The sequence below is a fragment of the Rattus norvegicus genome, chromosome 11, assembly GCF_021556685.1.
Source record: "Rattus norvegicus strain SHRSP/BbbUtx chromosome 11, alternate assembly SHRSP_T2T, whole genome shotgun sequence".
Classification (NCBI taxonomy): Eukaryota; Metazoa; Chordata; class Mammalia; order Rodentia; family Muridae; genus Rattus; species Rattus norvegicus.
In genome coordinates this window covers 65,571,552-65,595,254 of record NC_141544.1, presented here as the reverse complement: position 1 = coordinate 65,595,254, position 23,703 = coordinate 65,571,552, and the positions used below count along the sequence as shown (strand labels likewise).

Genomic DNA, 23,703 nt, shown 5'->3' with positions numbered 1-23,703 from the left:
CACACATTTCTGGGAATTACTAAATAATAGAATTCTTATCTGAATGGTTAATATACTATGCAGGAATATCTTACAAATATAGAGCATTCTTGAAAAATTTAAAAACCAAACTTTCCTTCTGGAGCCATAGAATTAGATTAAATTTTTAAGCTGGGAAAGATTAAAATGAAAAGGAGTAATAATAATTAAGTTGCAATAATTCTCATTAATTGGAACCATCCTAATCATGTGCTATCACTTCCATATCTTTGCACTTCATACACCCAATACTATAGTCCTAGTAGAAAAGCTAACTTACTCTTTATCTTGTTTAATTTGAAGAGAATTATTTAAGAAGTAGTAAGTGCAACTTTTTTATGTACTAAGTAAATCCTAAAATGGATGCAAGTGAAAATTCTAGTAGGCAATGCAGCTAGGGGACAGAAGACCTACCTGTACTACAATCTCAGAATGCTACCTTACTTCCTTCCCCCTTATCTGTGTCTTGAGATTCACCACGTTAAAGAAATCACAGTAATTTATACTTGTCAAAAGTAGATCAAATAAAGTACCAAGCACATCTGAATGTATCTGATAAAAGCTATAAAATGTTATACACAGGAAAAATAAATAGAAAGGAAAACATTACAAGTCATATCCTCCAGTAGGAGTGAGTGGTTATAAACATTCACATTGGATACTTCCAGAATATTTTAAAAATCTTGTGTGTGCATACAAAGGTGTGCATGGCTTTAAGTGCAGAGACCAGAGGGTTGCTCTAGGTCTCCTGTTCTTTCTTTTTCCACTTTTTTCCCTTGAGATAAAATCTGTTGTTAAAAGCTTGCCATTTTGTATAGGCTGGCTGTTGAGTAAGCTCCCAGGGTCCTTGTCTCCACCTTCTGGTTAGAATAGGTAAAAGCATGCCAGGATTTTTATATACAGGTGTCAGGATCCACACTTAGGTCCACATGCTTGGGCACTAAGTTCCCTTACTCTCTGAGACTCCCGAACATTTTTGATACAAATACTGCCATGCTAGGAGCTCTCTGGTCCTTAACTGGTTTCTGATTAGGGTAAATTCACTCCTCAGAAGAAAGCATAGCAGTGAACATTTTGTCTATCACCAATTTTATAGACCCATTTACTTCAGCATCTGTAGAACTAAACGTGACTTGTCAGATACTGTCTTTCTACCTTCTCACTATATAGCAGTGACTGAGTGCGTTCCGTCTTCTGGCCCCTTGCTGAAGCCAAGAATGGCAGGTTATCACTAATCACTCCAGCACAAGAACTTGTGAAGGTGGCATGTGGCACCATCAGGACCCAGCAGTACCCGTGGCTTATCTACTAGCTGTGACTTTGGACAAGACACGGCTGCAAAACAAACAAGATGGATAAGGAAAGCACAGAGTCCTCAAAAGTCCTAAATTCTAAGACACCCAGATATCCTTGACATTTCACAGGATGTGATGACTGACAACTTAGACATTTTCCTATGATTTCTTCAAAAACAGAAGAAAAATTTAAGTACAACTCAACAGAAGCAGACATCTGAAATAGAGAATTAAAGTTTTTGCATACATTTAAGATGAATACATAGACAAATAAAAGTTCAATTCAGAAACATTTTTATTTTCCACATGAAAATGAAATTACAATTATAAGCATGAACTAGGAAACAAACTGTAAGCATGAACTAAAAATTACAAGGTAACTTGCTACATAACCATTATAAGACAACGATTACATACCCCGTAAGTTCTAGATTTTACAATTCCAACACAATGTTGGTACTTTATATATAGACAAATGGCATATTTAAAAGTCTTTCTTCTCTTTCTCTTTCGTGCATCTACAAGTACTGTGTGCATGTGCACACCAAAGCCACAATGTACATTGAGAAGGTCAGAGGAAAATTTACAGATTATTGGTTCTTTCCTTTTACCATGCAGGTCCCAGGGATAGAACTCAGGTCATCAAACTCCAACAAGCACCATTAGCTGCCAAGTCATCTTACCCACGCGGATGTTGGAATCTTAAAAATATTTTTTCACATTTTTCAGTTTATTTTCAAAATAAAAAAAGTTTAGTATACAATTACAGGCACTGACTTTTTAAATAGAGATTCACAGTAACTTCAAGATACATTTACACTGAAATATATAGACAAAATAGTTTGCTGAGTCAAAAAGGACTTTTCCCCCAAAATTAATAAAATTGAGATTGAGAATACGAACCAAGGAACACGTGTCACAAGGTAGCCATGGTCTACTTTGCGTCTGAAGGTATAGGCATGTACAATACTTACAGGCATTTACACTATTTTTAAAACAGGCTTTGTTGTCTAAGAATTGAAACTCTCAGTAATAAGCTTTGATAGACAGTTGGTCTAATGGATATCAAATCTGTCATAAGCAGCAGCAAGTACACATAATGGCTTCTTCTCTTCCCCAGAATAACTACATAAAAGGAGACAACTTTAAAGAGAAAAGCAAAACAAAACGACAAAAAAGCCCCACAACTCCTCCAAATGCAAATGACTAAGAACCAAAGAATAAGTTTACAAAGGAATATAAGATCTCAGTTATCCCAGAAAATGACTTAATTTGCATGTCTGCCCCTTTTACTACATCTTGATTTCTAATTCTAACTTCATTCTATATTTATTTTGCTAAATATTAGGAATACAAGCATCTTTGGCGTGATTTTAAGAACTAGCTCTTGATGGGGCAAAGACGAGTCTTAGTTGCAGTGTAATTGGTATGGAGATTACATGGCAGCAAACTGACAAATTGGATCTGTATGGTCTGAAACAGACCATCACCTTCACAAGCTATTACCAACCATTGCACAGCCACCAGTGTCAAAGGCCATCATCTCATCAAGTGTAGGCATCTCGGAAGATAGGAAAGAACAAGGGAGATAGAAATAAAACTTACAGTAATTAGATTTTAACACTAAGCTTTCAAAGTTAAAAAGAAAACTTAAGTCTATAGGATTTTGCTACCTTTTACATGTTCTACTAAACTTATCTCAGGAAACTAAAATATAGCATCCTTGAGAGAAAGTAAAGGGCAATAGAGTAAGAAGGAAGAAAAGACAGGACATTCTAAGAAATATACTAGCAGTCATGTTTACAAGTCTTGTGTTTACAGATGTAAAATCTTACAAAAAGCAATAAAATCCATGTTCTTTATGTCCCTTCCATTTAATATACATTTGCTGTAGATCTGTCTCAATTCTCTTTGACTCAGCTCTGGTATGAATAGCTGGTCAAGGACATACTGCTGCATAATACTGTTCACACAATTAGCTTGTAAAAAAGCAGAACTAAATTCCAGTGTCTAAAACTAATCTTAGGTATAGCTACCTGCCTTGTATCAGATCTTGGGAAACTGCCCGTTGGGGTGGCCAGGGAATTCTTCTGGTAGCAAAACATGGAGCCTGCAGGTGGGGCATGTGCCCTGTTGCATCAACCATGGTCTAATGCACTAAGGAGCAAAATGATTCAAGTCAGAGCTGCAAACTTAGCTGAGCAGAGGCAGCTACAACTCTATACATTGTAGTTACGACCATCACATCTTCTGGGGGGTCTGAGAGCCAAGCCATCTGCTACAAGTATGGCACCCTCTCTGATTTGCTAAGCAACATAACTGGCAGCTGCAGAGTATCTTTAAGCCAATCTATTTGACTCCAATTTTGGTCTCACCCTATTTTAAAAATGGCAAGCACTTCTTCCTGACAAAAATATTGGGGAAGCTTGCTATAGTCTCTTTTTTGTAGATTTTATTTATATGTTCTTTTCATTTATGATTCATTAAAAAAAATCAAACAAAGCATATGAATGTTACCAATACCCTTACAGGGCTCTAAAGCTGAAACTCCCTGGAGGAAAAGTCTCTTCTGATTGTTTTCTACAGTGACAATGACAGTTATCTTGAACTATAAAGTATTCATTATGTCTTGACTCTAAGTATTGACATCAAACCCAGGTGTTTTTGATGTTTGAATAATGCAGAGCCAAATTAGGTAATAGGATTATGTACAGGGATTGTTTGAAGCCCAATAACTAACCCCAAAGAGTAACCTGAATGAATCACGTACTTGTTCACTGTGAAGTGGGCACAAGCTCTATTAAACACTCTTTTTAAAAACTCATCACACATTAAAATTTCAAAATGGGAAAGCTGGGTTAGGCCAAGTGTCATCTTGGAGACCTCTGGGATTGTCTATTTTTCATACCTCTTCAAATCAAAGAAGATAACACACATAATTTTGCATCAGGTACCACATATTGTATCTTTGAAACACGGTTTGAAAAAATCCCCAAGAAAACAACTTCTTGTGTAAGATTATCTTTTCTTTTGTCAAATCACAAGAGGATTTGAGGCATACATTATACATGAGTAACAGATATACAGCAGCAGACCCAGGTAGTACAGGGAAATATCAAGAACACAAATGATATGTCAGTCTTACACTTCTCTAACATTAACACTCCAGGATCTGAACCTTCACACGTAAACACAAGAGCTGAGAAACTAAGGAAGTCTTCTGCTTTAAAATGAGAAGGGCCATTATTACAGAAGTACAATGGACACTGTAGAATTTATAGCAAGTCGGGGTAAAGTGGCACTTCTTTGTTGTTAGTCTTGTCACTCATTGCTATGCCAATCAATATTTCTCCTAGTTCTGTTCATGGGAACTGTATACTGTATACCATTTAAATCTCCAGGCTGTCCTCCTGAAAAACAGTAGCACAACCATGACTGTATACAGTGAAAGAGTAAACGTTTCTGTATGGCATCTAGAGTGAAGTGCTGGTCTGCCCAGTGGGACTGTGAAATGGCACTAGATGCTGATGGACCTTGCAAATAAGTTAAGGATCTTGCTTAGCTGATCAACAGTAACATGTTAACAGGACAAACTTAAATGTTTACCTGAGAGTGGAATTTGTGAGCACAAGGCAAAACGGAAAGGTTTTCTGAAGACAAATTCTCATGACAGATTACACAAGGCTCCTCTTCTTCCTCGTCATTATCCTAGAGAAAACAGGCAGGATAACATTTAGGCTGCTCTTTTCCTCTCAGATCTAAATGTGTCCATAGTCAGCAAGCTCTGTCTCACCACATCTTTGGCTCCTTCCCATGTGGCAGAACCCTGGGATGACTTGGGGTCCTGGGGAACATTAGGCTGTGATGCAGTGTGGCTGGGTGAAGCATTACTGCCATCTGGAGCAGACTTTTCTTCACCCTACAAATAATATTTACTTTTAAGAATTATCATAATACAGTGTCAATTTATAGAACTAAAAATGTTGTAGCAAAGAATTACTAAAAGGATAAACAATATTAATGATAAATCTTGAAAAAATGCTGGCAATATTTCCTAGCTATATACTTAGTACTTTTAAATAAATCACTCCAGAAAATTAGAACCAAAACCAAATGAAATTTCCATCAGACTTACTCAAGGAAACCATTAGAAGGGACAGGTTTATTCTAGTCCGATCAAAAACACTGCTATGTCACTTGTCAAGTTGAATTTGAGGATTTACTGCTAATCAATGATGTCCTATGATTAAGTTATTGATTCTTAATTCTTTAACATGTTGTGAAACTATTATAGAAATGAGAATATAGCATTAAAGTTTGTTGTTTTTTATTTGTTTTACCTCAGATTTCTTGGGCTCAATCATTTGAGAAATTTTATAAACAATTTCATCAAATGTCAGTCGAGACACGGACTTCCCATGAGAATCCTTTAATTGCTGTAAGAAATCTGTTAGCTCTTTCCTGGAAGATATCAAGAATAGAGATCGTCTTGTTTTTTTCTACTGCTTCAAGGTTGTACCCGAGAAAATGAAATATAGAATTCTACTCATAAGACAGTCAGCATACAGACTAAACTCTAGTCTTGAATCTAAAAATGTCATCTGCATTTATTTGCAATCAAAATGAAAACCGTTGTGTCCAGAAGTGATATTTTACGTTTATCAGTGAAAGCTAATGAAGTTTGAGTTCACTATATTAAAATTGAGTTGATTTATTTACATATTGAGAATTTTGCATCCAAAACTTTACTCAAGACTTCATTATTTCTTTTTAAACAACCATTTTAATAATTCTTATTACTATTGTCTTCTCTACTTAATTGTACTTAAATGTTTTACTTTTAAAAAACTCAGACAAAAAAGTTAAATAAAAAAGGAAAGCAAGTAATAGAAACCTTTATGATATGATAAAATAACTAACTTCCAATTATTTTAATCAGTATTTTCCCATTTAATCCTCTACTGCCATCTATACATCTAATAGAAAAAGGAGATATTTTCTTTCCTTTTGTTCATCATTTAGTCATTTTATTACTATTTATAAGTATATGATAATTCTATTTTCTATTTATAATTATGGAACTTATTAAAACCATAATCTAATTTGATAGCAACAGGATATGTTTTCAAATGAAAACACAAAGGAAAACTAGACTTATTTCTATACATATAAGAGCACAGATTTTAGAATTTTAGATTTAGTTAATTCTAAATCCTATTAAAGCCAGAAAGATCATGACTTATTGTATTGAACTGTTATTTACTCACAAAGAAATCCTAAGTATATCAATAAAATGGGGAAAAAAAAAAAAACAAGACCAAAAACTGAAACTTGGTGTTGGGGCTTTGACTACAATTAACTGAGCATTTACTTTGATGACCTGTTATTAGAATAATTATTGTAGCTGGAGGCATTCATTTATATCTAGCACTTCTAACAAATGAGAAAAATAAGTTTAAACACTTATCTTTGCATGACTTTAGAGTAATAAAATGTAAGAATGTTTAGCATTTCCGTTGACCACAATGTCTTAGTCAATTTTATTTTACTAAGACCATAAGTAAGGAAATATTTGTCCTTGTATGTGTGTGAAATGTTTCACTTCTACAATTAGGGCTACGAAAAGTGTGAAATACATGTGTAATCAACGAAAGAAAAATTAAGGTACCTTGTCTGTTGTGGAAAAGTAGCTTTCAGCCTGTCTGTAATCCTCTCCCAGTTTATCATGAGAGGCTCACTGCACAGACTTGCACTGGGTGACACAGTGTCACCTATAGGTGTTGGCATAGCCCAGGTTATACCAGGCATCTGTAAAGGGCAGGAAGTTATAACCATCAGCTTCAGTTACTAGGCGACACTGCATGCCAACATTAACACTTTGATGCTTCAGAAAAGAATAGAGTGAACAGTCACAGTGATACCTATGTGGACTTCTTTCAGTTTTTTGTTACAAATACAATGTTGCTAGGTTTCTATTACCTATTTTTTTTTTTTTTGGTTCTTTTTTTCGGAGCTGGGGACCGAACCACCTATTTTTACTTACTCTAAAAATAGGGTGCTTGCCTAGTAATTACTAGCACATACAGAAACACATAAGTGTGTTTATTACTCAATTTTTAAAAAGTGACAGTGAAAAGTTGAAAACTACTTAAAGCCTACTAACAAAGGAATGAATAAACAAATTATAGCAAATCAATCAAGTTCTTATAAATAGGCGTGTATGTCTGGGTATTAGAGATTCCATAGAATATGTTTAGCTTTTTTCAAAATAGTATATAGCATAGTATTTGTGGTATGACTCCTTTAGTATTAAAAATTTTAATAACTGCATGCATTTGAACACACAAAAGCATTTGTAAGTTACACAATAATCTGTAAATGGCGATTTTTTTTTCCTACTAGGGATCGAACCACAAGGTAATTTTACTTGCAAATGTCTATATTTCTCCATTACCTACATTTTTACAACTATTAAATATAATTTTATAATTAGGAAAATAACAAAGATAAACTTTTAACACTAAAGATGATGTTACTAGAAGTGCTTTTGCCCCATGTCTCAAAACTATCACAGACGAGTGTGGGAGGTACAAAAAGAGCTTTGTCACCAACAACATTTTTTGTATATTTCATGGTTTTAGACAGCTAAGTGGGTCACTAAGACAATTAATTAGACCATTTACCTAAAGTTCTATGGGTCCCCACGAAAAGTGAGCAATGACCACCAGTGATTGGAATCAAATGAGATCTGCCTCAGTGTCTAGCTTTCCCCAGGAACTCGAAAGTAATCTTACTAGGAGGTTAAGAGATTTCAATGTTTTCAATAAAATTACATTCCAGTCATTACAGAATAACAGCAACCAAACTGCATAAGCAACACAGTTAATATGGTGATTAAGATGTGCTGTTATTTACAATGTTGAGGCTTACATACATACACACTTTTGTAAAGAGTTGGCATAGACATACATGAATCCATCTAACTATATATTTCAACGAGAAACTGAGAGCAGGATACAAGAACTATATAGTACTATGCATACGTGTGCATGTTTGTATGCACACATGCAAACACAGACACACACACAGACACAGACACGCACCCACACATGCAGGCACACACACTCACTTTTTAAACTGTCGAAAGTTCCTTTATGGAAAAGTCAGGATTAGCACATTTTTCCCCCTAATTATATCTGACATCAATCTTTTGGAAGAATTTTCTTTCTTTCTTAAACTTTAGTCAAGATGACAAATAATAATTCCAACCATTTTAAATGTCTCTATTCCTTCAGGTTTGAATAAAACTTATCTGACTATCTATAATTAGGAAGATTGGAAACTTTTAGGGTTTTGTTCCAAGCTGAGGTTACTTAAGTTGTTGGTTGCAGACAAAGCTGAAACCTCTGAGTACATGTAATGCTAGGAGTTTAATGTACTGCACTGTGACTTGTTCTCTGTTTTTCTACACAGTAAGAATGTCAACATTTTTATTTGTTACACAGGTAAAACTGCAATTTCAAGGACTCAGTAGTATGAAAACAATCTATGTATTTCAAAACTAGGACAAAATGAGGTAAAAAAAAATACTGACTCAATTATCATTTAATTATCATCATCTCTAGCATTATCAACAATATCCTACCAAATAATGAAGATAAAATCTTTATTCAGAATCCCATTTTACTTATAAAAAACTAGTTAATATATTACCAGAAAAGACTCTTACCAGGGGTGGCCTTGGTTGTACAGCTGCAGAGATGACTCCAGGGCAAACTGCAGGCATTTGAGGGACAGTAAGTATGGGTCTAAAGAAAGATTCCTTCACTAGAGGTCTTCCTAAGAATTGCTGTATCTAACATAAAAAAAGGCAAAACAAAATGGAATGAAACAAAACCCTGCACGTATTTATATACTTACCTGGCCGATGGTGTAAAGTCATAGAGCCATGCAGGGGCAAAACGCTGGTTTGAAATTCAGAGACAAAGTACATTAAAAGCAATGTGTGTCAGAATATTACTTAAATCTGGTAGAATTTGAAAAAGCAAAGAAAGTGTGATAGAAGAACCTGCTTGGATACCTTTGAATGCCAAATTCTTAGACTATAATCTAGGAGGGCTGGACAAAGTGATTTTTAAGATTCACCCTCAGATGAAATAATGTAAGATTCAAGACATAATACTGTAAGATTTTCAAAGCTATTAACATGTACAGAAACCTCAACTGTCTCAGTGAATGCTCCCCATGTTTACAGACAATACTCAGAAATTTCATTTAAAAATCCTCAAAATTATCCATAGAAAATAAAGCGTCCTCAATCGTGTACTGAAGGTGCCATCTGATAGAATCAGGACTCTATCTTTAGCGTCAAAAACATAGAAGAATGAAGTGGAGCTCATACAAGGGTCTGCCCCATATAGGTCAGTAGTGAGTGTGGCTGTGTCTCTGGAGGCGTACTGTTTGTTTGAGAACAGAAGGGAACAGGCTTATGGAGCTTCCACAGTGTGCTAGGTCTAACATGACCATAAGGAAGGAACACGATAAAAATTTGATGGAATGACAAAAGAACATTAACATAGCGCTAAGTAATTATCTTAAAGGGAAAAATTAACAGTATACTTTATAATAGATAGACAAGTTGATATTTGATTCTTAATTACTATGAAACAGACACTGTGCCTTATAAGAAAAAATATTTTGAGAAAATTATGAAAATATAAATTCTAACTAGATATTGAATATTTTTTTTTCTTTTTTTCCAGAGCTGGGGACCGAACCCAGGGCCTTGCGCGTGCTAGGCAAGCGCTCTACCACTGAGCTAAATCCCCAACCCCTAGATATTGAATATTAACTCTATCCATGACATAGTTTTCTTAAGTAAGATAAAGATGTGGTTATATACAGTAAGAGTTCCTCATCCACATATATGTGTGTATTTCATTTTGCCTTATTTTTTACATATATTTAGATGTGTAAAATCAACTTACATATGAATATAATATACATATAAAACTCTACATAAAATTATATATAACTTCAAAGTTTTCACTAAGTTTTAAAATAATGAATAAGTGGTGGGTAATGAATCTACATTGAGCTCCCTTTGAGAATCACTATTCTCATAATACCAATAATTCTTTGAAAAGAACAAGTGACTTTTCCTTCTGCTTCCTAGCATATGATGAAGTGAAGAGCTCTGTTGTACCACAATGTTCCTGCTATAATGGATGGAGCCTCTAACACTGTGAGCCAAAAGCTATTCTTCCTCCCTTAAGTTGCTTGTTACATATTTCATTACACTATCTATAAAATAAACAGAAAATGAGGGTTCAGCAGTGGATCACTGCTGACTGTATCTGATCATAGGGTTTTAAGTCTTAGGAACTCTAGAACGGCGTAAGCAGAGTTTAACGAGTAATTCTAGTGGGAATTCAGAAGAACATACTACTTATAATAATGTGAATAGTAATGGACTATACAACCATGACGTTTTAGATGCAAATAAGACTGCACTGGGAACTGCACAAGATACCATTTGTGATACATTCTAGCAAATATGTGGTCTTTGCTATACTCAATGATGAGTATAAATAAAGTTTACAGAATTACCAAAAGCCATCTGCCCCTCAATATCTTATATTTCTTTACTTTCTATACCAAGACTTGTAGAAAAAATAAAATAGTATTACCTAATAATAACCTCCTAAAAGTTCACAAAAACTCTGTGTATTTCTGAGATTAAAGTACTCTCATCTCTAAAGTACTCAGATAAGTACATCTGGTTGAACCTACTGGTTCCTAATAAGGAGAGAAGTAGTGTTTGTGGAAACTGCCCTTGTAGTCATAACCACAGAAGATTGATTATAAAAGCCAAAGAAAAGGGAGTCTAAGGTAGAAGTAGAGGGCCTGGCTCTCTAGTTAGCTTTCTAGGGTATTATGCTGGAATGTTTTGCTTATACAGTGCTAAGGAAAGCAATGAGAAAGCTGCAAATTCATCAGTTATCTCTCATAAAGTACATAAGTTTAAGAGGATGAAAATAGCATTTAGACCTCAAATGCACGACTAAGTGCCCATTTGAACTAGCCTCTGTCAAACTGTACCCCTCTTTACAGTTATCAGCATGGACTGATATATATATATATATATATATATATATATATATATATATATATAAATAAAATATGCACTTAGTTCCATTTGAGCATACATCACACTGTATATTCTATATTTTACACTTTACCATTTATCAAAATGAAGATAGCAACTTTCCAAAATGTTAGGGACCTTACCAGTATCTCAGGACTTGGAGGTGGCGGAGGAAGCTGGACTGGAGGCAAGGTACTCAAGGCAAACCCCTGCTTCACTTTGTTGATCTGTTCATTGTACTGTGTCTGACAGAAGATAAATACATTTCAGACCATTACTGAATCTAAAGAAACTCTATATAGTAGTGCTTGAATTATGTTATAATTCAACATAAACTAGTAGTTCTAAACCCAGTGATAGAAGAAATACAATTGCTGATATAAAAATAATTCTATAAACTTCCATGCCCACTTTTAAGAAACTATGTTTCAGGGGGTTAGTAATGTAATTCAGTTGCTTATGGTAACCCTTTAGTTTCCACAATTCCCAGTTCCCAAATAGGAAGCATTGATAGAAAGTGAGGATAGACTTTGGAGAGTCAAGTACCTATAAGAAATACATAGGTAACAGGAAATTAACACATTTTAAACAAAGAATCGATATTTGATATTTGTAATTTTATTTATTTAGAAAACTACAATTTGGGAGTGGGTAAGGGGAAGGCAGAAAGAAGAGGGGAACAGAGGGTAAAGGGGAGGAGAGAAAAGAAAGGGGAATGGGAGTCTAATTTTGGGAACTTTTGTATATTCAGTATTTTTTTGGCACAGTTCCTAGTTTTCTTTATTCATGTTAGTGAACAACCCACAAGCAATGGAAAACACAACCTTTAAAATAAAGCATTCAGTGATTTCCAAGATGGAAATAGGCTTGGATGGAAACAAGGAGCTTTTGAGGCTAAAAGTCTCAATATGTCTAAAAGAAATTCTAAGTAGCACTAAGGACAGAGGGACAATGATCATGGAGAAAAGATTGTTCAAACCATCACTCTAACAAATCCACAGTTCTCAGAGGCAATTCTTTCTTGACAACTGAACACAGCTGCTTCATTTAGAGATGTGGATGTAAAAATCAATCTGTTACAACATACAGCTTGGAAGAGCATTATATGTAACTAGTTTATTCTTTTCACAGTCTCAATTCAATTAAATCAAAAATAAAAATTCTGCAGTGTGGAACAATTAAATAAAATGTTAATATTAGAAAAGAATACATCCTTATTTGATATTCTATGTAATTCTATACATATAAAATTATTGATTAATTGTACAGCTAGTTAAGACATTTAATTTGTTTAGAGTGAAACTAGAGTTTAATTTTTTTGGCTTTGGAATTATGGGAAACCTTGGTAGGGGGCAACTTTTGAGTATCTTTTCCTGGGATAATGAACTAAAAAAATCACATATATGAATCTATAATTCATATTTAACATTAATTGTATGAAAATTATTACAAACCAAGAGCATCATCTTTGGTAACTGAAATGAAAAGATAGACTTAAGTTTCTCGAACACTATTTGCTTTTAGTGTTAGATGTTCATTCTACATGTACTCTCACATAAATTCTGCCAATTTGATTTAAGTATACTCAGAACTTACCCTGAGAAATGCAATCTTGTTTCGAACATCTGCCACAATGGCGTTCCAACTATCTACAGCAGCCTTTAGTTGAAGTGATTCCAGGTTGCTGATATAAAAAAGGAGACATAGGGGAAACTCGATTTATATATTACATTTAGGTTTCCAAAATTTCAAGTGTTATATAGTATTTATGTAAATAATATATAAAGAACAAAAATTACCTTCAATAATGGCAATTACCTCAAAGGTTAAAAATACATAAACAAGGCTTACTATTAATAAGGAGAAATCAGTGATATATGCACCCTTTTTAAGGAACGATAATAACATGCTTTCAGAAATCATTTCCCCCCTATCTCCAGAATATTATTTCTTTTCTATCTTGAAGTTACTATAAAAGAGTTTTGTTCCAAAATATCTCCAATAAAGTGGGGAAGCAGAAAAATCCAAACGGAGAAGTTGCAGGTACATTCTCAAGAATGGAGCCAGGTTTTCAATCACATTCATTTTAATCCTGTTATCACAGAGCCAGAATTGGTCTAGCTGGCTCTACTATAAATTAGAAAATTAAACTGATTCTGAGATGACAAATTATAAAAACAAACACACATGCAAAATACAGAAGAAACCAGTGAGCCCTTTCCTGTGAGGAGAAGCGCTATCAGCGTCCTGATGGAGGACATCAAGTGTACCGTCAGCTGCTGTTTACTGATGCATGTCCTCTAAACAGTTAAGGCAGGAACAACTCACAAAATCCTGTCTATATAAGAAACTTCCTATGGATTTCCAAAAGGGCTATCCATAGTAGCATTATCACATCTACACCATGAACCTAACAATTTACAAAAGCAAAATAAGTCATCAGTAAGATTAGACAAAGAGAAGCTTCACGGTACTCTAATTTATACAATGTTCTTTCTCCTTCTGGCAAGCAAACACAGACCAGTCACTTAGAGCAGCACCTTCTCAGCTTGATTGCACATCAGTATTAAAGAATAATGACAATTTTAAAAATGATTGTTATTATGAAATAATTCTTTGCTCTCAGAGATAATCAATTCATTAAAATTAAAAGCTATACCCTTAAATTTATAAACTATAAATTTAAGGAAAATTTCACAGAACTCATTCCAATATTTGAAAATTAATAGAGTACAGCAGAAACTGTCTCATAACATGTAGCATTAGGTGTTGTTACCCATTTTTTCCTAAATAAATTATAAAAGTACTTAAAATCAAGCATTAGTAGAAAAACAATTAGAAAACAGTTTTCTAGTGAGAACCTGTCTCGTACACTCTGGCCTTCATGCATGCCTATCAGTTGGGAGGAAGCTGCCTCTGTATTCAGTGCTTGTCAGTAACTCAGCAGATGCAGCAATGGACATCAAGAACAAACAAACCTGAGGTCTCAGAAGTACCCCAGTGACTTTGCTGCACGTTTATAAAATCCATCACAGTCAACTGTGGAGACGCCTGTTCCTCTCTGATGTCATGCTGAGTTAGAAAAGAAGAAAACTTACCTAGCGGCCATGTGCGTCACCCTGGCCAGCTGATTGAGGCATTCCTTTTCTGTCTGCTCGAGGTGCAGTAAGCCAAAGTCTCTACGACATTGTAAAAAGTACACCTACAGATTTTTGAAAGACAAGAGAACTGAAGAGATTCCAAGTGAGCATTCTCTTTTTAGTCATCCCAAGTACACTCAAAGTGATTTTCAATCCCTTCCAGGAACTCCGTAGTATCTGACAGTCCAAGAACCGTCACAAACACTTTCTGATAGAAGCAATTCTGCAACTATACTTATTTTACTCAATGGTTGCTGGGTTAGTGAGGCTAAGAACGTCTACTTTCAACTTTTCCCCAAATACTGGACTAATCTTGCAAACTTTAGGATGGCTTGGTCCCAGGGATACTAACTCTACTGATGATAGGAATAGCGTAGACTCTAGGAATTTAAAGTTCTCACTAAGTTAATTCTAATATGGAGCTAAGTTTGGGAATACTTAAAAGAAATCCTGCTGTTTATATGTTCATGAAGAACAGCTGCAGACTATAGAAAATGCAAAGTCCAAATGGACCTCACAGATCTTCTGCTCCAGTATTTCCCCCACAGAAGGAAGACTTTCTACATTATTACTGATGTACAATCATTTGGTCTAAAACCACTATATAATTACAAAATCAGTGCTCTCAGATAGTAATGTGTAGAAAGTATTTTCTAGAACTAATAATAGGAGAAGGCTGAAACCTTTAACTAAAAGCCCTGAAGAGCAAATACACACAGCCTGAAGACAAGGCCTGCTGTCCTCCTGTGAAGGCAAACTGCAGTGTTAATGCCTGGGAGTGCCTGGATTATCACTGTTCAGTTCGAATCCCGAGAACTTGACTAGAAACGAGAAATGACAGGTGGCAGATTTGTAATGCTCCCTAATGTCAGCTAATTCTTCAAACAATGTGACCTTATTATATAGCAAGTTTCCCTAGGTATAAATAAAAATTATATGCACACATGCAATCTTATTTCTTCTGAGAGACCCAAGCTGTGGTATTATAATCTAACTTTAACAGTATTAGGAGACTATCTAGGGTTATGGGAAGTCTATAGTGTTGGGGCTTATGATATGTGTGTATTTTTGGAAGATCTGTATGTGACACAGCAGAGAAAGTGGTATTACAGCAATAGTTAATTGCTATTCTTAAAAGTATGGCTTAAAGGCCTAGCTTCCTGAGAGTTAGTCTCTAACTATAAATACTGTGATTTCTTGGAGTCACTGAAGGAAAGCAACTTAACATTACGCTCAAGCACACGCAAACGACATGCCAGTAAAACAAACGGGTCTGAGCTTAAGCTGTAGTTTTCTGAATGATACTAAGAAGTTTTATTTCTGTTTATTTCAAAATCAATCTCTTTTCAACTGTTTAGCTATACTAAAGTAAAATCATCTTTCTCCTTCACTCCCCCACTTTCCTTTTACCTCAGCTGTTAAGGCTCTGCTGGTTTCTGCGTTCAGTTTGTTTAAATACGTTTTAACCGTGCTTTCCAGATTATGCTTCTCCATCTCCCACTGAGATCTGAAATGCATGACCATAAAGAATTAGCAATATATAATGATAGCCTTTTCCAACTTACTCAGAAGGTGGAAGATAAAATCATCACAAGGAAATTTTTCTTGGAAAAGTATACATAGCACATAAAAACAAAAGAAGACATTAAAACATAGTTATTCCTTTATTACCAAAAGTACGAAAATTTAAAAATACTTAGTACAGAAGCTATGACCTATATTCTGAATCTATAATCTTAAAATGAATGTTACCTCCATAACCTATTAAATATAAAACTTTAGACAAGAACAATGGATTGAATGGGTTTTCTTGGACCTACAACTCATTTCTTTAAATCTTCACCATGTTTTATAGGTTTCCTCTGAGATTAAAACATACTGTCTTATAGGAAACGTCTTAAGCAGCATGATATAAACAATTCACACAGCTTCAGGAAGTTCCTGAAATTGACAAGATTCACTAAGCCCCTCCCTCCCAGAGTAAGTGATAAGAGTCTGTCTCAGAAGAACAGAACAAATGCACAAAGAAGACTCTTAGCAAGGAAAGTTGCAAAGATGTTGCCACCAGACCGGCATCAGGAAGAAGTTTAGACTAGTTGAGATAACAGGAAAGGACATTCTCCAACCTGAAGAGCTGCTCAGACCATTTAATATGATCCAGGTTGTCAGTTTTGTTTTCTGTCACTCATGCTGTTGTTGACCTTTGTGATATAGCTGTCTGTGAATCATTTCTGCTCCTATAAGCAACCCGAATAAAACTCATGGGTTCAGCAAGTTGGACTTTGGTGGTATCTGTACTTTGATCTGTTGTGGATTCCCAATCTGGGGGTGAGTAGATAAGTGTGTTACATCTCCCCAGGATAAGTTTTGTCACATAACAAACCCCCAAGTGAGGATCTTAGAGGAGGCAGTACATTTTTCCTAATACTTTGTACATATTACTTTTAGATGTGATATGATCAAAAGATGAAACCTTCATGAATGGAAATAATACTTTATTTTAAATGGTGCTTTGAGATAGCTATGTTGTCCTTCTACTATGCTAGGAAAAAATGAGAAGATAAGTAAGATCTGCTATGAAGTGAAAAATCCTTAATAAATATCATATTGGTTGTCATCCTGAGGTTGGGGAAATTAGTGTCTGTTGTTAATAACTACCCTGTTAATAGTTATAGGTTATAGTGAATGAACCACAAGAGCAAAGTACTTAGTTCTCTATACTTAGCTTCTGTACCTGTGAAAATGGAAAAAGTTTTATTACCTTAAGAAACAACTGATATAAAAATAATTCAGAAAATATACATAAAAACACTCTCTGTTTGGCATTAAGTACTAAATGTTATTGTTAGTAAATTTGATTTAACAGTGTCTTCTTCTGTGTCAACAGTAGAAACATGTAAGTTTCTTTACTGTGGTAATAAAGAAAATCACTGTAATCAAACACCTTACTAGTTAGTATTTGGGTTTTATACCTTAGAATAGAATTGAACTTCAGAGCTTGAATGGAAGAGTCATATGGATCCTATGCAGGCTATCAGAGATAGTGGAACCTCTGAGCTTTTTCTCTATTTCCTGCTATTCTTTCTCAGGTTCCTACACTGAAATCTCAGATTCACACAGCCTATAAATTAATTCTGCCTTTAACAAGAACAATTGAAAATATACCTTTATAATATGGAATATCATAGAAACCATTTTAAATGTTTTGTTAAGAGAAATACACCCAGATGCTTAAAAACTTAAAAAATACTAATGGTGGAAGATGACAAATATATCATTAAAGACAGTGCTTACTAGAGAGAAAAACTCATAAAATGTTTAAATTACCCCAACACAAGAATTAACTATTATATCACTAAATATTGTATGAAGTTTGGCTAAAATAAAAAAATTACATTCTATTAAAATTAAAAACAGTTGTACTTTAAAGACATTAGGCAAATGGAAAGACAATTTACAAAACAGATAAAGATGCCTGCAGATCAAAATGTTACACAGGGCTGGTGATAGCTTATTGCTAGGGCACTTCCATAACTAGTCATGAGGCACAGAAAAGTCCTACTTGTACTAAACACACAAAGCACTCAAAGTACTAGACAGTAAAAGATTTCCAATTTTTAAAACAGGCCAAGAAATTGAATAAATTTACTCAAGAAGATACACTGATTATTAATAAGCACTAAAAATGTTGAATTACTTAAGTCAGTGGAAATACAAACCAAAATAACACACTTCTCTATTTTCTACATTTAACATGTACCAGGTAAAATTAATACAATCTAAAATCCTTGTGAGCAAAGAGAAAAAGGAGAACTGGCCCACCAACACTACTGACACCTTTATAAAAAGGTATAGCTTTTCGTACAAAAGGTTTGTAATTCTCTAAAAAGTAAAGTGCAGGGGTTGGGGATTTAGCTCAGTGGTAGAGCGCTTGCCTAGGAAGCGCAAGGCCCTCTGTTCGGTCCCCAGCTCCGAAAAAAAGAACCAAAAAAAAAAAAAAAGTAAAGTGCAAAGTTTATTGATGAGTCTGCAATTTTACTCTTGGTGTGTAACAGGGAGGGATTTCAAACCACCATGTTAAATGAAACAACGTAGCTCTAAGAAGCCTCATATATGAGTGCATTTCTATGAGATGCTCAGAATGGGCAAATCCAAAAGACACAAAGTAAACTGGTGCTTCCCAGAAGCTGAAGGATTAAAGAGGGAATAACTTTGAAAAAGTACGTGTTTGTTTTGAGAGTGACAAAAGTGTTCTGGAAATAAGACAGTGGTGATGGCTATCTACTTCAATGAATATATTAAAAAGGCAGTGGGCCACATGCATTACCCAGATGAGCTTTATGCTATATGAATTGTTTCTCTGTAAAAGTATTTACAGATTAGGCTCAGACAATAGGTGATCCTTGGTAAAACACTGAGTACTAAAAAGTACTTGCACTAGCGCTACAGAATAGTTTCAGGAAGTAACGTGCCAGTCTGTAATGATGCTGACTGTGCTGCTGTCAGTTTTCTCTGGGCACAGCTATGACAACTATACCTTCCAATCGGCCTGCACCTTTCTGTTTACACCTACTGACCCAATGGAGATGCTCATATCTCAGGTGCAGAAATACTGTTTGGATGATGAAAAGTGATAATCCAGCTAAAGACATTTAGCTTCAAAAAGGGAGTACCAACAAAAGAAAATGTCGTACCTTTTCAAGGAAAGCTGGTCTTTAAGGCTCTTGATTTCATCATCTTTAGCATGGATTTGGCGCTGTAATCTAAGCAAATAAGGAAGTAAGTCATAAAATGTTAGAAATAATTTTTCATTACCACAGAAAAGCCCCACTGTAGCTGAGAAAGGGACCAAGTATATCCTCTATGAATTCTGACCTTGAAAACAGCAAATAAATTCCTATAGCTCATTCCTAGAAATTTATCTCTGATTTTTTCTAACTTCTTAAAAAAAAAAGAAAAAAAAAAAAAAAAAAAGAAAAGCACAAGAAGCTTCTGTAGTTCCTAACGTGCAGTCGCACTGCCACCTAGTGGCTGCAGGTAGATTAAAAAGGACAAATTCGGACTTTTCACTTTTATCAAATTTTGTACTTACTTGGACATTTTATTGATTCCAAAAGCCACTTGTTGGTTAAGGGATACAATGATCTTTTCTTTCTTTTTAATTAGCATTTGATTTTCCTGCCACCGAAATGTCACTGTTTTCAGTTGCCTTTTGTAATCCTGCTCAATAAAATATAGTTGGAGTGTTCAAGTTACCAAAAATTAAAAGAACCAAATCCACACTTAAGTTATTTTTAAAATAAACTTTATTATACAAGTACTTGAAAATAAATAAAAAACACTGTACACCAAAGTTAAACAGACCCCAAACCTATACAATTTAATGAGCTTATTATGATTAGCATTGCCATGAACAAGAAACTATGAAGTTTCACACTAAATATTTCACTGTCAGTACTGCGTATTTTATGTACTTAAAAACTACAGAAAAGAGCATTATATTCTCATGCATAACTCATGTGCATTTTGTGCATTCAGTCCCAATTTTAGTATATGTGCCACTAAAGCTCAAGTACCACATCAAATTTCCATTATTCATTCATTCTTCCACCAATAGACAGGGTTAATTCCAATTCTTTTCCTATAGTGAATAAAGAATCAAGAAACATGGAGGACGCAGCTCTCTCTATGGTAAGGTATGGATGGAGTTCTCTGGACATATGCTCAGGAGTGAGAAAGATGGGGCATACAGTGGTTGTGTTTTTAGCTCTGTGAGAAATCTCCACACTGATTTCCACAATGGCTGTATTTATTTGAACCCCAGCAAAAAGGAAAACGGGTTGAGATTCATTAAATTCTCTAAGACAGTGTACCTCCGAGCTTAACACACACGAAGTACTCACTTCACATTCATACTGCAGTTTATAAAGCTGATGTTGATGAGCGAGCCGCTCCCTTTCAGTCTCCTTCAAGTCTGCACTGTCCTTCCCAGATGAGCCCTAAGCAAATGGAACAAGGCTATTTATTTCTCTAAAAAGACACTCATAGTTTCTATTAACATGTTCTTACTGTACATAAAGTTACCATCTATAACAACTCTATAATAACTCCTACTCAGCCTTTAACCCTAACAGCTCATTAAATGGCACAACATTTAATTAAGTAGTAAGTTACTACTACTGCTGAGTGACATTCACGCTTGTCATCTGCAGTTTCTGTAGTGTTCTTAGGTGTATAGGGATCACGAAGGGATGTTACTCTCATCTTACGGTACTAAAAGGAGGGAGTAACTTGCCTAAGATTATAGATAGTAAATGCAAGAGCCTGAGCTCTAACTCAGGAGGACCAGCCGTCTGTCCTTAAGTACAGCAGTGCCCCGACTTAAGCAATGTTCACCTTCTCTACTCTATTATAAACAGGGTACTCACAGGGAACACATCATATAGCACATCTTATGTGCAGACAGTTCAATAGTTTTTGTATAAGTGATTACACATTTTTCTACAAATATGTGACAATTTGATTCTCATTTTGAATTCTTCTGGGTTACTAACATTAATGACTGAAGTTTAAATTTCAGTGTAAAATCCAAAGCTATGTTAATTCAGTTAAAATATACATACTTTAATAGTAACTGATTGTGATACATTCATATTTTATATCATATAGGAGCCTACCCAACTTTAAGCACGTGATATATATGTGTGTTTCCATCTTTCATCTACTTTGTACAAATTGCTTTTTTGAGGAACAATTCACTTATATTTATAAGTATATCACTACAAGCAGTGGATATTATCAGGGAAAAGATCTAGAAAAAGCTGCTATATACTAGAACTTTTTAGAAAATATTTCATAGTTGTGACCACATTTAATAAAAAGAAACAGATCAGAGTAGTTTTGATTACTTAGCATCTATTTTCCTGACATATCATTTAGTGGGATTTATGTTAGCTTTTAGTGTGTCGTCATCTCCCCCGTCTGCTCTTCACACTACTCAGAAATGTCTGACAAAAGGTTCACTTAAAAGTTTGTAGTCCCAATTATATTTTTAATCCTCATTATCTTGTTTTTTGTTGCTTTTCTTATCCCAACAGCATAAACTGCCAGGCTCCTCAAAACGGCACACTGCCTAAAGGACCTGGAGATAGCAAAGGTAACAGTTCTTTCGATAAGAAGGAGGTGGGCTAAGCCCTCTCCAGTGCTCACCGGCTCTACCATGTCCAGGATATGCAGTTCGTCCAGACTACAGAACTTGTCCTCGGCTGCAGAGTCGTCTTGTGCATCACTTGTATCTGTTTTCACATATGCACTGAGTGTGCTCATGTCTACTTGTTCTGTCTCCAGCTGGTCGTCCTTCTCTACCATATATGAGCTATAGTGGAAACAGTAATGCGGCCTTGCTCAATGGTACAGTGCTTTTCACATAGGCTATTGCTTCTCAAATTAGCATTATTCTGCCTCATGAGACATTTGGCAGTAGAAGGGTTCATGGTCAAGGTCTGGACAGTGCTCACACTATTCTCTACTTTTGAACATTTACAATGAATATCAATATATATGACATAGGAAATGCTCAAGGTCACTTTATTGTACATGGCAGTGTTTTCAAGAATTAATAAGATCAAAGGGTTTATTTTTCAAATTATAGCTATAGTTTCCAAGTGTTCAAACAGCCTTAATATTATATTATCATCACACTTCATAATTTACCCCAACCAAATAATTATATACATACGTCTGTCCAGGTGGTATCCTTTGAAGTTAAGCTTTAGTCTACATGTATACTTTTAACTATTTTAGTAAGCATTTAAGTCAGTCTCTGAGTGAACAAGTTAATGTTACATGACTACTGAAGAGCCTTAAAGAAAAAAAATCATTGAGATTCTTTTCTTCAACAGTTAATAATAATCTGACCTACAGAAATATCAACTAAGACAAAGAATTATTTTTCTATAGAAGTTTCTCCAAAGCAATCTATGTTACAGACAAAGCATACCTTAGGAAAGACTGAACATTCATATACTTACGCCTGCTCGTCTTCTGAGTCCTTGTCCTGAAAGCAACACGACAAGATTTAGTAATGTGCACCGACTGGCTCAGCTCAGCTCTGTATCATTGATGCTGTACGCACTTATGTCTTCAGTCACCTATAAGACTCAAATGTGAATTCTGTGACATACAGAACCACACTGTTTAAAAAAAATTCCTACCTACTCTGTTTCTCTTTTAAAAGAAGTGTTTGTGTCTCATTAAATTTATTTTATGATTTTGAAAATCACATATTGAGATAACAGAGTTGAACACTGGACTTCATTTTGCAACTCTTAGGAAACCTGGGGACATAGTGTCTGTAATATTCATTATTTCTACACTAAATAAAGGGATTTCTGAAAAACTACAAGAAAAAAAATGAGCCTGACATGTGGATACTAGACATAGAGATGAGATCACAACGGGAGGGAAATTACAAACATCCTTGTGCTTTCTGTTTACTAAATCAACTAGAGCAGCAGCATATCAAATATCAAATAGAACCCATTTAAATGACACTTAATCTGCATCAATACAGCCTAAACTAGAAATATTAACAAGTAGGAGCACTGACTTCTACTATCCCTGATTCTGAGTTTCCCTTACAGCTACTAGGTTGTACATACAAATTTGTTTTCTTATCTTTTTAAAAACAATTTTCTTTTACAATTTAGAAATACTGATTTCCACCTTGCTTCTAGTATATCTGAACACTTGAGTTGGATATTTGCTATGAAAACTGTTAATACTGAATATATCTAGTACCGTTGATCATTTCTTAAAGTCCTTTTTAGCTCTTCCCATGAAAACTTTTCACCAATACATTTCAGCCCCTTAACATGAATCTCTGCAATTTCTCTCCTGCACAGTGCCACGCAGTTTGAATGGCTGGATTCATTTCCAATCAAGTTTCTTTTTCCATATGGCTTCATCATAAAACAAAACAAAAGAAAACAAAATAAAAAACACCTTTCTGTCTTTTGCTTATTGTAACTCTGAGTGGAAGATACAAAAAATAATTAATCACCAATGGAGTTGTCCATAATGAAGATAAATTATAAGCTAAATA

At 34.9% G+C, this 23,703-nt stretch overlaps 1 protein-coding gene across 17 annotated transcripts in view; it reads right to left on the bottom strand.

Annotated features, from left to right (window-relative positions):
* Positions 1–1,590: 1,590 nt before the first annotated feature.
* Dzip3 (DAZ interacting zinc finger protein 3) overlaps positions 1,591–23,703 on the bottom strand; it is a 70,118-nt gene continuing 48,005 nt past the window's right edge. For 11 of the 17 annotated variants that reach the window (NM_001427083.1, XM_087576255.1, XM_087576259.1 and 8 more), the window contains 15 exons: positions 22,631–22,656; positions 21,810–21,975; positions 20,504–20,599; positions 19,693–19,820; positions 19,295–19,363; positions 16,011–16,107; positions 14,559–14,662; positions 13,057–13,144; positions 11,604–11,705; positions 9,043–9,168; positions 6,982–7,121; positions 5,654–5,774; positions 5,107–5,232; positions 4,920–5,021; positions 1,591–3,470 (listed from right to left, as the gene is read on the bottom strand). In NM_001427083.1, coding sequence (NP_001414012.1) covers positions 3,360–3,470; positions 4,920–5,021; positions 5,107–5,232; positions 5,654–5,774; positions 6,982–7,121; positions 9,043–9,168; positions 11,604–11,705; positions 13,057–13,144; positions 14,559–14,662; positions 16,011–16,107; positions 19,295–19,363; positions 19,693–19,820; positions 20,504–20,599; positions 21,810–21,975; positions 22,631–22,656 — 1,602 coding nt within the window. In that variant the 3' untranslated portion in view covers positions 1,591–3,359. Of the gene's footprint in view, positions 4,724–4,919; positions 5,022–5,106; positions 5,233–5,653; positions 5,775–6,981; positions 7,122–9,042; positions 9,169–11,603; positions 11,706–13,056; positions 13,145–14,558; positions 14,663–16,010; positions 16,108–19,294; positions 19,364–19,692; positions 19,821–20,503; positions 20,600–21,809; positions 21,976–22,630; positions 22,657–23,399; positions 23,561–23,703 lie in introns of those variants that run through there. The other 6 variants (XM_087576252.1, XM_087576251.1, XM_087576256.1 and 3 more) reach the window with 2 other exon arrangements.